The sequence below is a fragment of the Drosophila biarmipes genome, chromosome 2R (assembly GCF_025231255.1).
Source record: "Drosophila biarmipes strain raj3 chromosome 2R, RU_DBia_V1.1, whole genome shotgun sequence".
Taxonomy (NCBI): domain Eukaryota; kingdom Metazoa; phylum Arthropoda; class Insecta; order Diptera; family Drosophilidae; genus Drosophila; species Drosophila biarmipes.
The window spans coordinates 22,023,526-22,038,482 of NC_066615.1; the positions used below are offsets into that span (position 1 = coordinate 22,023,526).

A 14,957-nucleotide genomic window follows, 5' to 3' on the forward strand; every position below is an offset into this window, starting at 1 on the left:
TCCACTCAGGTTCTCCGTCTTTTCCGCTCCTTCCTGCCACAATCTCGGCCGCTTCGATAAAGCGTTTAGTTGTGGTCGTCGTTGCCACTGATAAATCGCTCAGTCTGGAGATGGGCTTTCAGCGCTCTTAAGGATGCACTGGGGGAAAAGATGGCAGGTTTCCTGACACATGCGTAGAAATTATTCTTATAATAAGGGTCGATTTCTCAATGTCGGGCTAACCTTTGGAGTAAGTTTCTCAATATCATGCTAGTAAACAGACAAGAGACTCTGGAAGTACTGGTCGTTCGTAAAGTGAACATCATATAGGAAAATATTTAGCAGTTAACCAACTAGAATTTTAACATTACATTGAAAAATTGACCATTAACTTTTGAGACTTAATAGAGGATATTCAAAATGTTGGGTCATCAATATATTGCTGATATTTTGCTTAATCTAATAATCAGGAAAAACATATCACTCTTCCTTTTTTAATTTTCTTTCTATTTTTACCTCTAGGTTATATAATATACCTGCCCTTTTTTCCGTGTATAAACCATTTCATTACGCGAACGGGTATTGATGATCGGCTGTCCACGAAATGACCAAAGTCTGCGATAAGCAAAGACCCGAGGCGGATGCCCGAGAGTCTTGAAATGTGAGACCTGAGAAAATGCAACCGTTCGGAGATAAGCAGCCGAGAAGCTTCCTCACTGGGGGCAGGGCAGGGCAGGGCATTAAAGAATTACCTGGGCCCGCTGCGTAAACAGCAGAAGGTAGGTGTGAATATGCCCGAGAAATGCCGGCGATAAAGCGTAAAGTTTAAAATTTTAATTAAGCAAGAGCTTTGCTGGCGGAGGGCAGCCGAAAGTGAGAGAAAAAGCAGAGGAGGAGGTGTCAGCTTTGGAGCAGCTTTAAGGATTGCAGCTTAAGTCGGTCTGCCTAATTGAATCCCGGGCAGCCCCTTTCGGGGGCGGCGAGGCGTGTCCTGGCATCCCATCCCCAGATAACTCAAGGCGACTCCCCTGTCATTAAGCAGATGATATCACAACAGCGAAAAACAATAACGAGAGCCGGTTCTTTCGCAGGGGATTAAATGCGTTATCGCAGTCTGGCCTTGGGCCCATCAGTTAACCGACTCCACGGCTGACAAGATGGAATTCTCGGATACTTAAGTACTTATCAACAAGTTCATTTCTCCAGTCTTATATGTAGCAGAATTTCAGTTTTAAATTCAAATCTAAGTTATTATTTAACTCATTACTGAAGGTCGTTGGCCAGGTACTTTTCGGGATCGTAGAACGAGGTCATCACGATGCGACCGCTGAACTTGCGGCCACTGATCGACTTCAGGGCCCTCTGGCAGTCCTCCACGGTCTCGAACTGGACGAAGACCTTGCCACAGCCCCGCTGCGGAGCAGGGCCGATGGGTCGGGGGATCTTGAGGCTGCGCACCTCGCCGTACTTGGTGCACTCCTGCTTGATGTCCGAGCTGATGTCCTCGTACTCCTCGTCGTCCAGGAGCTCCTCCGGCAGAACCATGTTGAACATGCACAGAACCTCCGTGGCTGAGCCGGTGGACAGTAGGGTGGATATCCCGGGCACCTGGACAACGGGAGGTGGTCCGTTGATTCCGTTCTTTCCTCCGGGAATGGACCGCTGGACCACCAGTCTGCGCTCCCCCAACTGCATGCCATGTAAGCCGGCTATGGCCTGTTCCGTGACCGTGGGATCCACATACTCGAAGAAGGCGAACCCCTTGCTCAGGGTGGTCTGGCTGTCCTTCACCAGATTGAAGCCCCTTAGTTTGCCGAACGAAAGCAGCAGCTCCTTGATCTGCGCTTCATCCAGGCAGGTGGGCAGGCCACCCACGTAGATCTTATTCGGCGAATCGGGGACCACGGAGGATATGACATGTCCACTTGCACTGCCAGAAGTCGATGGAGTGTTCAGAGGGTTTGTGAGCGTCTTGAAGTCGAGGGAACTTTCTGCTTCGGGCGGGCAGAAAGCGGGTACCGCCTGGTAGTCGTGGGGTCTTCGGATCTTCAAGATCTGCCCGCGAAAGCTAATCCCATCGAAGGTGATGGCCTGGGTGGCCTCATCCATGGACCGAAATTCCAGGAAGGCGAAGTTCTTCTCCAGGTTCGTCTGGCAGGTCAGCACCGCCCTGCTATCCAAGCCCTGGGAGGCGTTCAGGCCCAGCGACATGATCTGGTTGTTGAAGAAGTCCATCATGTCCTCCTCCGTCACGCCAAAGGGAATGTTACCCACGTACAAGCGACGAGCCTGTCTGGTGACCATGGCAATGGCAGCGGACTCCCCCGTGGGCACGGCATCCGGAACAATCCTCGAGGCAATCTGCCCACTGGCCTGCATGGCCTTGTACTGGAGCGGGGTCAGGTGCTCATATCCGGTGGCCGGGATGTCCCAGGAAGAGGGAGCGTGGCCCGGACGTCGCTCCAGTCGCGGTCTGTCCGAGAAGATCGTGTCGGAGCGAGTGGGTCGGGGACGCGACTTGGAACGCGAACGGGAACGGTAGCTCCGGGAACGATTCCTTTGCGACCGGCGCCCAACCATGATTGCGAAATAAATCCACAGATAAACAAAGCCTGGAAACGAGAGCACAAATGCTTAAAATATTCTGATAAAATTTTGACAGCTCCTCAAGTAAGTTCAGGGTGCCTACTTTAAGAACAGATATGGGGCAATGTGACCATACCATAAATATGATATAGTCTTTAAATTATACAAAAAGTTTACAATTTAAAAAAGAGGAATAGTACACGGCTAATGAAACATAGTTTTTGGTTTAAGTTCCTCTTAAACAAAATTGATTAATCGTTTTCATTTCCTGACATTTCATAAACATTTAATAATCATCAAAAGATTGTCACTTCTTTTATAAAATATTTGGCTTTCATCACTTTTCTCTTTTAAATTCCATTCCCGGGTTTAATCATTTTCCCACTTTTGTATACCTTAAAGCGCGATTCAAACCGATTAAAATATTCTTTTTAGCCGCGCAGATGATATATCAAAAGTTTAATAATTTAAATGCCAATGGCTCGCTGAAAGCCACAATTAAGTCGTTTATCATGCAGCCGAATAGTGTTCAGCTTTCATAACGAATCGTTATATCTACGTATCTGCGGGTGCATTTCCAGCGAATAGTCGTAATCATCATAATTTTCGTTAATATCGCCAATCAATTATAATTAATTGGCAACGCTCTGGCCCGCAGGGCGAATAACTAGAGAAGAAGAAATTTGTTAGGGAATGCTTTTGGGTTCGTCAAAAGAGCTGCGTGTGTCTCCATCGCAATGTGTGGTCCTCGCTGCCCAGCTTCCCTCAGGGGTCCATCTCAGGGGATGGGACGAGGTCTCGGGTAACTCATCCTCACGGCATTCCTTGGAAACACGACAGCGACAACGACTTCATTTGGAACCGAGGGGCGGCTCAATTAATTCAAAACACAATAAAACTGTCAACTCGGATCGGACAAAAGAGGGATTTCGAAATCATTATATTCGTGGAAAAAATATTCCCTCTTTACCATTTTGAATAAAGGAAGCAGAACCAAATGTGGTTTGACTAAAGGATTACATGTGTTAAGTACTATTGCTATGGTTGAATCAGAAAAAATATTATAATATTAAAGAACATTTATTTTTCATATTTCGTATATATGTTTAAAAAAAATCGTAGCTATATGCGTATATTTGTATATTTTCAACTTCAATCATTTTTTCTTACACATTACATATTCATTCTAATATAGTATATAATAGTATAATATAATAGTATATTTTTCCCTTGTATACTAAAGAAAACTTTTATACTTCTTTCTCAGTGTTCTGTTCGTGTTCAATACACAGTTCCTAGCCCGCACCCTTCCCCGTCGAGTTCTCTACAAGTCACTTTGTAGGACCCCGAACCGAGTGATAATTTATGTTCCGATCCTCGATCAGCGACTGCGCCACACGATCGCCTGCGGTTCGGGGTCCCAGGTCCTTTATAGAGGGTTCTGGCACTCTCGCCCCATCAACGAGGATAATGGTCTACTGTTTAATGGCTATTTGATGGCCCGCCGATCGCGTACAGATAGAGATACAGTCCCAGTCATGATTCAATGCCAATTTGACACTTGTGCGGAGGCAGATAGAGAGAGGGGATGCATACTAAAAGGCAATCTCTGTCCGGCATTAAGCCTAAATTAAATATATTTCATCCAGTGTCCAAAAACCAATTAATTCTTTGTTCGGGCGTTTGGCCGCCGTTGTCCCAATGGCCAGAACCTGTCCACAGGCCTGACAAACGCAATTAATTTGTCCATTTAAATTCAGGCAGCGTCTCCCCGCCTCCTGATACGACTTTCTGACGTATCCCCACATCGATGTCCCTCGATGGCGGTGTCCGAATGATGATGACGAGCCTCCGAATTCCCTCAATTTTTTCGATCGTCGATTTCGATTTGGGCCTTTTATTTGAACAACAACGAACCAGCGAAGGCGATAAATTAATTTTTTCTCCAGCACACCAACAACTCAATAAAAATTCATAACATATTCTGCCGCGTTTGAGTTCTGGCCACATGCTCGAAATGGAAATCAGTTATTTAAAATCGTTGCGATCGAAATTGAAGTTTTTTGGTTGTGTGGGAACAAAATTTCAAAAATATTCATGTTAAGGAGATAATAAAACTATAAAAAACGGTATTGCTACATTGCTTACTTTAATTGGATTTATGGCTGTTAGAAAATCCTCAAGATTGAAAGTAACTTTTTTTAAGCTTTCTTAGGTTACTTTATTTTACTTGCATTTTTAGGTTGTTTGAAAAGCCTTAAATCTTTATACAGATTGGTATCTCATAAATCTTTCAACAATATTCATAAAACATCTTTTCATTTCACACAAATTCTGTACCTTGCCAAGGATTAATTTTGATTTAGTTATTTAAGTCAGCGCTGCTTTTCACGTCATTTCTGTTTCGTTAATGAAGCTCTTTTCAACTTTTCCACCACTTTTTTGTGGCGTTTGCCGTATAATTGCAATGTTTGTTTTTAAACGACCACCGATATTGCCACCAGTAGTTTTTAGTCCACATATTTTTCTTGTTCCGGCTTGTTTGTGTGACTTTCGCATGAAACACAGTCATATTAACCAGAAAAAGGGGACCGCACAAGTTGAAAGAATCTGTTTTTGTGGAGTTCGTGGGATAGATTGGTATTTATACAAAGGCCAGAGGCGAATTCGTGTGGGTGGAGTCCTCACTTGCGGTCAGAACTCTTTCCACGAATTGGGGACCCCAAATGGCATCAGAAGACAAATAATTTTATAATGAACTTTGGGTTCTCGGGGCCGAGGCCGGGGCCGGGGCCGGGGCCGGGGCCGGTTTCATTGATGGGTTCGTTTTCGGTGGCTCCAATTGATTTGTGGCCGTAAGCGTGTGAACGTGATTTTATTGTCAAATATTTTCCATGTTGTGTTAGTTTTAGTAAATTAAATAAATCATCCAACGGCAAACAGCAAAAAGTTTTCTGTCCGCATTCGGTTTTGTCAACAAGAATATTTCAATTTATTTTCTGATGAATCAACAGAAAATAAAAAGCCATCACGGAATATAAGGCAGAATAATGAAAGCAGAAATAAAACAATTTTTGCATGCAGCTTTCGCCCTTTGCCCAGGGAGTGGGGCCGTCTCTTTCTCGCCATGCTCCCTCCCACTCCCACCCGCCCCATAAATATCTCTCGAGTGCATCCGCAACTACTTCAGATTACAGATTTCAGCATAACAATTTGTTTTTTCTCCCATGCCTCTGGGTTTTTTGCCCTTTTTATAGTTTTATGCAATTTCTCGACAATTTGTCGGAGGCTTCTTCTCGTGCCACCGCTTCGTTCTTCAGTTTTTGGGCGAGGAATTTGCATCATAAATTGTCAGAAATGTCATAAAAAATATATATATTTGTACATACTGCTGTATACACATTCCGTTCGCCTTTGTTTTTGGCAGCGCAGCTCGAGGAGCGGTTGGGCAGGGGTTTTGTGGGAGGACATTGACATTCAGCTGGCTCTTCGTAATTTCATTTCACATCTGAGTGCTGCTCCTGCTGCTTTTTTCAGGGTTCCTCGGGAGGTTGTGTGAGATGCAGTCGCATTAAGCCCGAAGATACAGCTCCCCGTCTCCGATTTCGGGCGGGAAAAGGGAATTCCTAATGGTATTCTGGCCCAAATTATCTGCTTAGGGCTGCCAAGGCGAAGTGTAATGCAGTTAGCTGGAATGCAATTACGTCGGGCTTAAGCTTTAACAATCGTGAGGTTTAATCGGTTCGGGTAACTGGACGGGGATTAAACTCTTCCAAACACAGGAAAAAATCAATGTTATTATAACAAAAAGAGAACAAGAAGTTGGTGACCCCTGAGGCTAAACATTTTTAACCAAATGAACCCACTTGAAATAGTAAAATATTTAAATTTTCCTTCTCACGTACTTAAGAATGCATGAAAGTATCTTTCGTCAGTATCTTTCCTTCAGATAATTTCTAATCGCAAACTAAAAGTTTTAATCAGCAACCCAATACATTTGTGATTATCGTTTGGAACGCATTTCAATAACTTTTAGATTTAAGCTCAGCTTCAAGGCGCCAAAGGCAACCCCTTCAAATGACTGCTGCTGAGCATTTCATGAGCAAGTTTCCCTAACTATCCGATTTCTAGCAGCCAGTGCTCAAGTCGCTGGTCGCCTTTCATTCTCCCTTCGCAACCCAAAGAAACTAAGGAAAAGTCTTTGTTTCAACCCCAGCGACAAGCCACAAATGCCATTAAATGGAAGCCCCTCCAGTTGTACCCCCACCGCCCCTGATTTGTGGGGTCTCTGCGCCCCCACCCTGCTCAGTTCTCCCCTCGTTGCATTTACAAAATTTATATCCTCCCCCTTGGAATTGAACCCTTGAACGCTTCTTCTCTGAAATTGATTTCTATGCAATTGTTGTTTCGCCCGAAGACTTTCGAGGAATTTATGTTTATGTTTTTCCCTTGGCCATTCTGCCCGACATCGTTATAATTCAATAACCAGATTCCTTCGCCGCCTGCGAGGGGGAGACTTTCTTCTTTGTCTCGGACAATGCGTTAAAATCAATTCAGAATTTATGCACTTTGGCTGGGTAATTTATTTTATGAATGTTTAATAATCTGTGCACTGAGTAAATTTATGACAATCGCATGTTAATTGCCTGCTTGGCGCCGATATGTCAGTCAACACGAGAAGGGACTGCAGGGGCTTGGAAGGGGTTCGGAAGGGGTTCGGAAGGGGTTCGGAAGGGGTTGTGGAAGGGGTTAGTTTGGTTTTGGGATTGCCTGTGGTCGATTGCCGGGGGATAATGTCACCCGTCGACCGAGCTTTGCAGTGGAGTCGCTCATTTTGTTTACATTCAATTTCATAAGTGGTAGTCCAGGGGGAGATCCGGGCTGTGAGTGGTAGTGTTGGCTCTGGAGGCCCCGACCCCCGGAATCGATGGACATAAGCACTCGGCTGACATGTTGAACACATTATTAGAGCGCCCTGCTGACGGATATCGATTGAATTTCCATCAGCCATTTAACGGGAGGGGAAAACGTGGGGCGAAGGAAACTTAAACAGGCAAATGCATAGTCTGGCAATCAACAGAAATTTGTGGCTTACTTGGGAGAGTTAAATTTGGCCATAAACATAAAGACCCAACTAGTTTTATTTGAGCTTATAATGAATAATGGCCGGCAATTTTGGTTAGCAATAAACAGGCAAATGTTTGCTGCTCTCAAACCCAAGTTATGAGCATTTTGGGATGAATAAGTCAGGCAAATATCTTAGGCTTCCACAATAAACAAATTGCTGCCTGGGTTGTTCAAAACGTACTTGAACATACCTGGTAAAACAAAATAAATGGCTTTATAATGTGTAGGAATTGGGCTTAGGCAACCTCTCCTTTCTTCAGCATTAAAACGTAGCTCCCCCACACATTCTGCTATCTTTCGTTGTCCCTTTGAGGAGTTGCAATTCCATGGAAGTACTCTGCATTTCTTCTGTCATTTACCTAACCAACTGGACTAGCTGGTCCGCTGACTAGCTGGTGACCCACTTGGAGCTCGTAAATCGCCAGAACTACTCGTAGTTACCATCCCTGCCCCTTCCATCACATGCCATACCATCTCCATCATCATCTCCAACGTGGAACCGAAAGCGACACTTGTTTGTCTAAGCGCTGTCGCGTGGCAACCTCTGACCCCTGACCCCTGGACCCCCGTACCCCTGTACCCGCCGCCGCCCCTCGTGATCTCTTGGCCCAGGCAAATTTGCGGCACTGCCAGTAGTGCCTGGAAAAGACCAACAGCAACTCTTGAAGAGCATGATTTATGAAAGCTCCGCACATCATAAGCGAATGCGTTTATCATTTTCTACACTCGAAGCTGAAAGCCAAAGCTGCAGCTCGGCCGAAATCTTGAAGCTGGCGACGTTGACAAATGACAAAGAACGGGCGGCGAATCCGGAACCCGGGCCCCCAAAAGCCTTCAAGGCCCTCCAAAGCTGCTGGCTGCTCTTAATTTGATCTCCAGCTTCTGGCGCGGCACGCGCATCCGGACTCTGGATTCGGGATTCGGGATTCGGGACAGGAAAGAATTCCTCTCGTGGCGTCATTAAATATGCAATAGATTCCTCCGCTGCTCGCAACTTTGTTTTTGCCTCTTTTTAAAGCATTTGGCCAGTCAGTGTCGCATAAATTATTCTGTTAACAAGTTGTGTCAACATCATCATTAACAACAACCTCTGCGACTACTCTGCGGCACATCTCATTGTCGGTCGGCTAGGCTGGATGGCTCGGAGTCTGAAATGTGAGACGACCGGGCAAGACTGGGCCGCATCAAGTGAAACTTTTTTATTTTCCTCTTCTATTGGCTAATGGGAAACATGTGTCGCCGCCAAAGTTGGACATGCGAGCTGGCCGGCGATCCAGGGACTAGAACGGAGGCATTTGCAATGGAAATCGAGGGGACTGAAGGCGAAACTTCCAGACTGCCAAAGCAATAAGCTGCATAAGAAACCTGTATATGACTTAGTTTTTGTAAGTAAATGTAGCTGGTATTGAATAAAAATAAATTATTGATAACATTTCCTAGGTATAAATTCTTGTTCTAAGGAATTCGCGTTTTCACAATTCATGTATGGTTAAGTCATTGCTAATACAAACACATATATGTTATTACGATCCATTTTGGTTCCTTAAGCTCTGACGAATTCGCTGTATTAGGGAAGTTCTGTTAATATATATGGTAAAGTACTTCCCCTAAAGTTATTAGTTTTCCCGCTCCTCCCCTCGCCTAATCGGCTTGCCAATTCCCAGAAGCTCAATTATTCTTATGGGCAATAGCACACCATTCCCATCGTAACCACTCGACACTTGACCATTCCACGCACAACCAGCCGAGCTTCCTCCCACTCGCCGGCGATAATCCAGAGCCAGAGGATGTCAACGAACCCAGGAACACTAGCTAGTTCGTTCTACCCATTTGCGGATGGCTTAGCCACGACCAAAGACGCGGAGACGGTGCCTTGTAGGCTTCTTGGCAATTATCGGCAATCGCAGAGGAAGCGATCCCGAGAAACATAAGTCAAAATTCCCCGACTTTGCCATAATTGCAACATAGTGAAAAGCAAAGGGAAAACAAAGGAGAGGCGCCTCAGCAGTGGCGATTACCTTTCGCGATTAGAACGCAGTGGGCAAATATGAATCATATTTTCCGATCGGAGCCAGCCAGCCACTTCCTGGTCAACAAACTCGGCGTTCGGAGAGCCGATGCCAGTGGCTAATTGGATTTCCCGAATGGTCGAGGATTGGGCCATGCTCTAAACAATAAATGTGTGGCCGAGGAGATTCCGCCACACGCTGGCCATTGTCAAAGGGTCTGCGCTCTTTGGCCGGCTTTGTTACCCTCGGACACTCTGGCATAAAGTGAAATTGTGCGTAAAATTCGTTGGTCACGTTTCCACGTCTGTTGACAATTGTTTTTGCCGGCTCAGTCCGCCGTTCCGCTGTTGTGTTTTGCCATTAAACGCGTGCACATGGTGACCCCGTCCCCGAACCGTCCCCTCCGCCGCGCTCCTTTTATCCCTCCTTAGATGACTGCAGTTCGTGTCATTTCCATTGTGTGGTCCCAGCACTCGGAAAAAGATTGTTGAAATCGCACTTTTTCTACACTTTTTTGTGTGCCCTAAGCTGTTGCATACTGTGCGTGCAGCGGCAGAGAATGGGGAGGGCAGTAGCCGTGCTTGCAGCAAAGGAAGCCTACAACCGCTAGACTAAAAATTCAATATTCTACACTATAGATGTTAGGAACTACAATAAAAAACTAGTTAGCACAAAAAGTTCCATGTTAGAGTGTTTTCCTCTCTCTAATGGGAGATATTTTTATCCAAATTTCTGCAAAAATGTAATATTCACTGTCAACATTATTTCTCCAAGTGCACTTCCCTCTGGTGACTGCAGCTAATCTTTTGTTTAGTCACATGGCTCAAAGGGAGGAAGGGAGAGGAGGGAAATGGAACAGGAAGAGTCGCATCCCGCTGAGGCCTCAAATTAGGCACAAATTTCACTGGCCGAGTGTCAATTCTGATCATATCTGGGACGCACTCGGGCCAAATTGCACTGGCGACAGGGAGCAGACAGGACATGGCCGGAACGAGATGGGACGGGGATGTGAGGAATACCGAAGTAGGGCGGGGACGGAGGGACACACCTCTTTCCAGAAGTCGGGTCCGAACACATTACCAACATTTGGCAAACTAGGGGACAATAATAGAGAATGTGTGTCTATAGGTTGGCAACCGTATGGACGGATAGTAATACTCATACTTCTTATATTTTATCAGGCTAGCTGGAACCGATTCTAATTTCGTACTCTAAGAAGCTAATTAAACAAAGGAACCTCAGTCCTGGCCTCACAAGATTTCAACTGAAGAGGGCCTTAAGCCGAGAGGAATGCAAAAGCAACAGGAAGCCGAACAACACTCGAAGAAATCCTGCAACACTGACCAACAAGCCGAGGAGCAATAAGGAAGCCCGGAGTGAGCTAAGGGCTCGGTTTGCGCCGGCGGTTGGCGGAGTGAAGTGGCTTATAAAGGATTGCGTTGCCAGGAAGCAAGGTTTATTGTGCCACACCACAGCAGCACAAGGAATCCAACTCAACTCAAGCCGGCCCAACCCATCCCCAAACCAAACCGAATAAACCAAACGTAAAGTACACACACTCGGTCTGCGTCCCTCTTCTTTCTGTCACTTGCCCTCCAGTCCCTGCCCCTTCCTCCCACCCACTTTACTTACTCACTCACATCGCGATTTTTGGTGTATATTTTGACCCGTCGAGGTCTTTGCACAGAGCTGCCCACCTTCATAATTTATAGCCATATTTTGGCGCTAAAATAGATAAAACCGAGCTTACAATCTTTACATTTCTTTACAAAGGACATTATTTTAAGCAAGCCTTTTAAACTTGTTTGTGACTTCTACTAAAGGATATCATCTGTATAGTTTTGGTACAAAAAAACTTAAAAATTATAAATCTGTTTGCCAACATACTTCATAGATTCATTTAAAGCAAGTTGGCGTATTTAGAATAAGAATTACTATTCTATATACTTTACTTTACTATATGGATTACGTTTGGGAAACCTACTTATAATTCATAACTTGGAGTTCCTCAAGGAGATTATACAAATATAAATATATTTTTTTCGTTATGATAAAATCTAATTTTAGTGATTAGTTCGATCAATTGAAAAATTACCTTCAGAATTACTAAAAACAAAACTTTCCTATCATAATTTTAGCTACTTTTAAAAATCCGGAGAGGTCAGCACTGTCTCTGGAATGATAAATGAGGACGGGCGAGAAGGGTGGGCGGGAAAAGAGGGGGATAAACCGTGAGCAGTTGGTCGAGCGAAATGCAAAAATTATTGCAAAATGTTTTTATGACGAATGAAATACTCTGACTCCGGCTCGGGTTTCTCTCGCGCGTTAACTTTATGGAATACCCCGACCATCCAGAAACTCCCGGTTTTCCCCACCCTTTTCCATATTTGTTGTGTTATTTTCCCTCACGATTTTTTGCCAGAGATCGACGTTTTTACTTTTTGCGAGATTGTAACGCACCGATGATGTGGGCCTCTGTGGGTGTGCTGTATCTGTGTGAGCTCGCTGCGATGTCCTGCTGGATCTGCAGCTGTGTGTGGGTTAAGCCTTTGGGCATTTTATTTGTTTTAAATAAAGGCGTCGAGGGGAAGTGAAAAGGCAGGAATCAGGAACGAACTCGGTGTGTGGAAAGGAAGTGTCCTGCTGAAAGGATAAAGGCACGAATTCCCCATGCTCTTTGGATTATGCGGAACTTCATTTAATATTTTACAAATAATGATAGTTCTGCATAAATAAGGGACAGCTTTATATTGTGTTTTACTTTAAAAGAGAACCTTTATCTGTAAATGTAAATACAAATCTCTTTCACAATTTTAAACAAATAAAACTACTAAAGAGATACCTTTTAAATTGCCATTTTAACTTTACCATTTAACCATATAGTTATGACTGATTTCACCACAATAAAAATATATATTTTTGAACTATGAAACAAAAATAATCATATATTTTTCAAATTTTATAGCTCCTTGCATTTTCTTCAAGAAGTATTTTAAGCAAACCATTCCATTAGGTCTTTCACCATATACCTTGACAACCTTGGTATGACAACCATTTTCACCACACTATCTGGCAAGACTTTGGTATCTGGAACCGGAAAAATAACTTGGTTTCCACTCCGGGTGGTAAAAGTCAACCTTTACTCCCAGCAAGTACATGTTGTCCTCGACCGCCACAGACTTTGCTCAAGGGATGTGGTCAGAAGAAGCATCCACATACAGAAGCAGGGACGAAGGACTCCAGGAGCCGCCAAACAATTGTCCTCCACAGGCAAAATATTTGTATTTAATAAAGCCGGGGCAGAGTTGAGAGTTGAAGGGCCTGACTTTGCATACAACTTGCGGAATTTAATGTAGCCTGCGGACATGGAAATGCGACTCAAGGACTCCGGCGAAAAAAGATAAAAAATACAGGAAAGGAAAATAAAATAAAACAAAACGTGGCAAAGTGCGGCCGATGCAAAGCGTAAAAAATACAATAAAATTCGAACATGAAAAGCCTATTTAAAATGCTGACATACGAAATGCGAATGAACCGACACTTGAGGGCGCCGCTGTGCAGAGGCAGTGGGAGGTGGAAAGCGGGAAATCGGGAAAGTGGGAAATTGGGAAATGTCAGAGGGGAAAGGGGTGGCCAGGCGGAATAAGGGACTCGGCGGCATTACCATAAAATGGAAACAAAAGGCGCGGGCCAACAAGATCCACTTGACTCCTCCGGTTCTCCGGCCGGAAAGCCCCACCGAGAATGCGAAAATATGAAAATTGAGTGAGAATATGTAAATGTAATGAAATATTGTTTTCACTGAGGGAAAGTGGCATAGTCGGAGGACTTCGCACATGACGTCCTCGTCTCCTTTTGGCCAAAAATTTATGCGTAACAAGTCGCTGCTCCATTTATCATTTCACTCCGTGATTTACACTCTCGCTTTTGTTTTGTCTCGGCGCCCCTCTGGCCAAAATAAAGGAGAGCCGAGTATCCTGACGGACTAACTGGGTGAACGGGTGAGTGAGTGAGTGACTAGCTGCTGCATTCGGGGGCTGTTATTTAAATTATGAAAATTATTCAAACCGCAAATGGAATCATCATCATCAGTTATGGCCCCACAGACGGAGTGGAGAGGAGGGCCTGCCTCGAGGAGTGCGAGGCTTCTCAATCAGACCGAAAAGATAATCCCCAAATGGCAATCACAAAACGAAGAGGTCCATTTATATAAAAAATGCGAACAGATTTCGGCTTGTCTCGGCTGTGGCCCAGTGAAATGGCCGGAGACTCTGGTAGCGAGGAGTTAACCCATCAGAAGTCCTCTCGCAAATTGATTTAGCTATCATATCATGCCAGGCCTAAGGTTGTTTAAGAAGAGTTAGAGTTACCTTTGCCCCTCCTTGGACTATCTTAACTTCTTTCAAATTGGTTCTGTGACAGCTGCCAAGCTTGTGCACTGCAGCACAACGAGCTATTAATTATATAAACCGAGAGAGATGTTCAATCTCAGCCAGATTTCCAAACTGTCACAATGCACAAATTGCGGCCATTTAGGGGAGAGAGCTCAAATAAATTAAATGAATGTTAGCCCCAATACGAAACGTCATTAATAAATCCCAGAGCTGACCAATCCCAAATCGTACGCAAGCCATGTTTGTGCAAAATGACATTTGACCAAAATGTTTGGCACACACTCAGCACACATCCCAGATAGACGAATGAAAAATGCCTGAATTATCTTGTTTGTCAGGTCGTAGGTAAACCCAACTCGGCTGGAGTGGTCGGACTGCATAGATGGATTTACAGATATTTACGTCTAATGAGTTAATTCAATTAAGGAAATGATGAGCAGAAGGCAGGCGGGGCTCGGAGACCACCGACTGCGACTTGCAATTTGACAGTTTTCAATTAGTCAAAGTGTCATTGGGTCATGAAAAGTCAGAGAGGTCAGCCTCCGGTTGGATTTCCCACCTCCGCGACCCTGCCCTCCGCCTGTCTGCCACAGTCGTACTTAACCTACCTACTCTTCAGGCTAGCCACTTTAGCCGATAATTGCATCGAATGCGGAGTGCCCTTTGGGGGAAATTCGGATAAAATAATGTGAATCAGTTATCAATTATCCGGCCTAATTGGCTAAAGATTGAGGCAATTGTGAATTAAGAAAACAATTAATCAATTGCATTGCCTTCAGTATTTCCTTTAAGAAGTATTACACAACAATAACAGTGTGACCAGATCTGCTTTTATACAGAACAGTGTGACCAAATGCGCCAC

General features: G+C 44.5%; 1 protein-coding gene across 1 annotated transcript; it reads right to left on the reverse strand.

The window, feature by feature from the left end:
• Positions 1-1,158: 1,158 nt before the first annotated feature.
• Positions 1,159-2,664, reverse strand: LOC108022300 (splicing factor U2AF 50 kDa subunit). The gene has a single exon (XM_017091160.3). The coding sequence runs from the start codon at positions 2,557-2,559 to the stop codon at positions 1,243-1,245; it is 1,317 nt and encodes a 438-aa protein (XP_016946649.1). The 5' UTR covers positions 2,560-2,664; the 3' UTR covers positions 1,159-1,242.
• Positions 2,665-14,957: the final 12,293 nt, after the last annotated feature.

Coding starts and splice junctions, on each gene's coding strand:
- LOC108022300 (XM_017091160.3), bottom strand. CDS start 2,559: ATGGTTGGGCGCCGGTCGCAAAGGAATCGTTCCCGGAGCTACCGTTCC.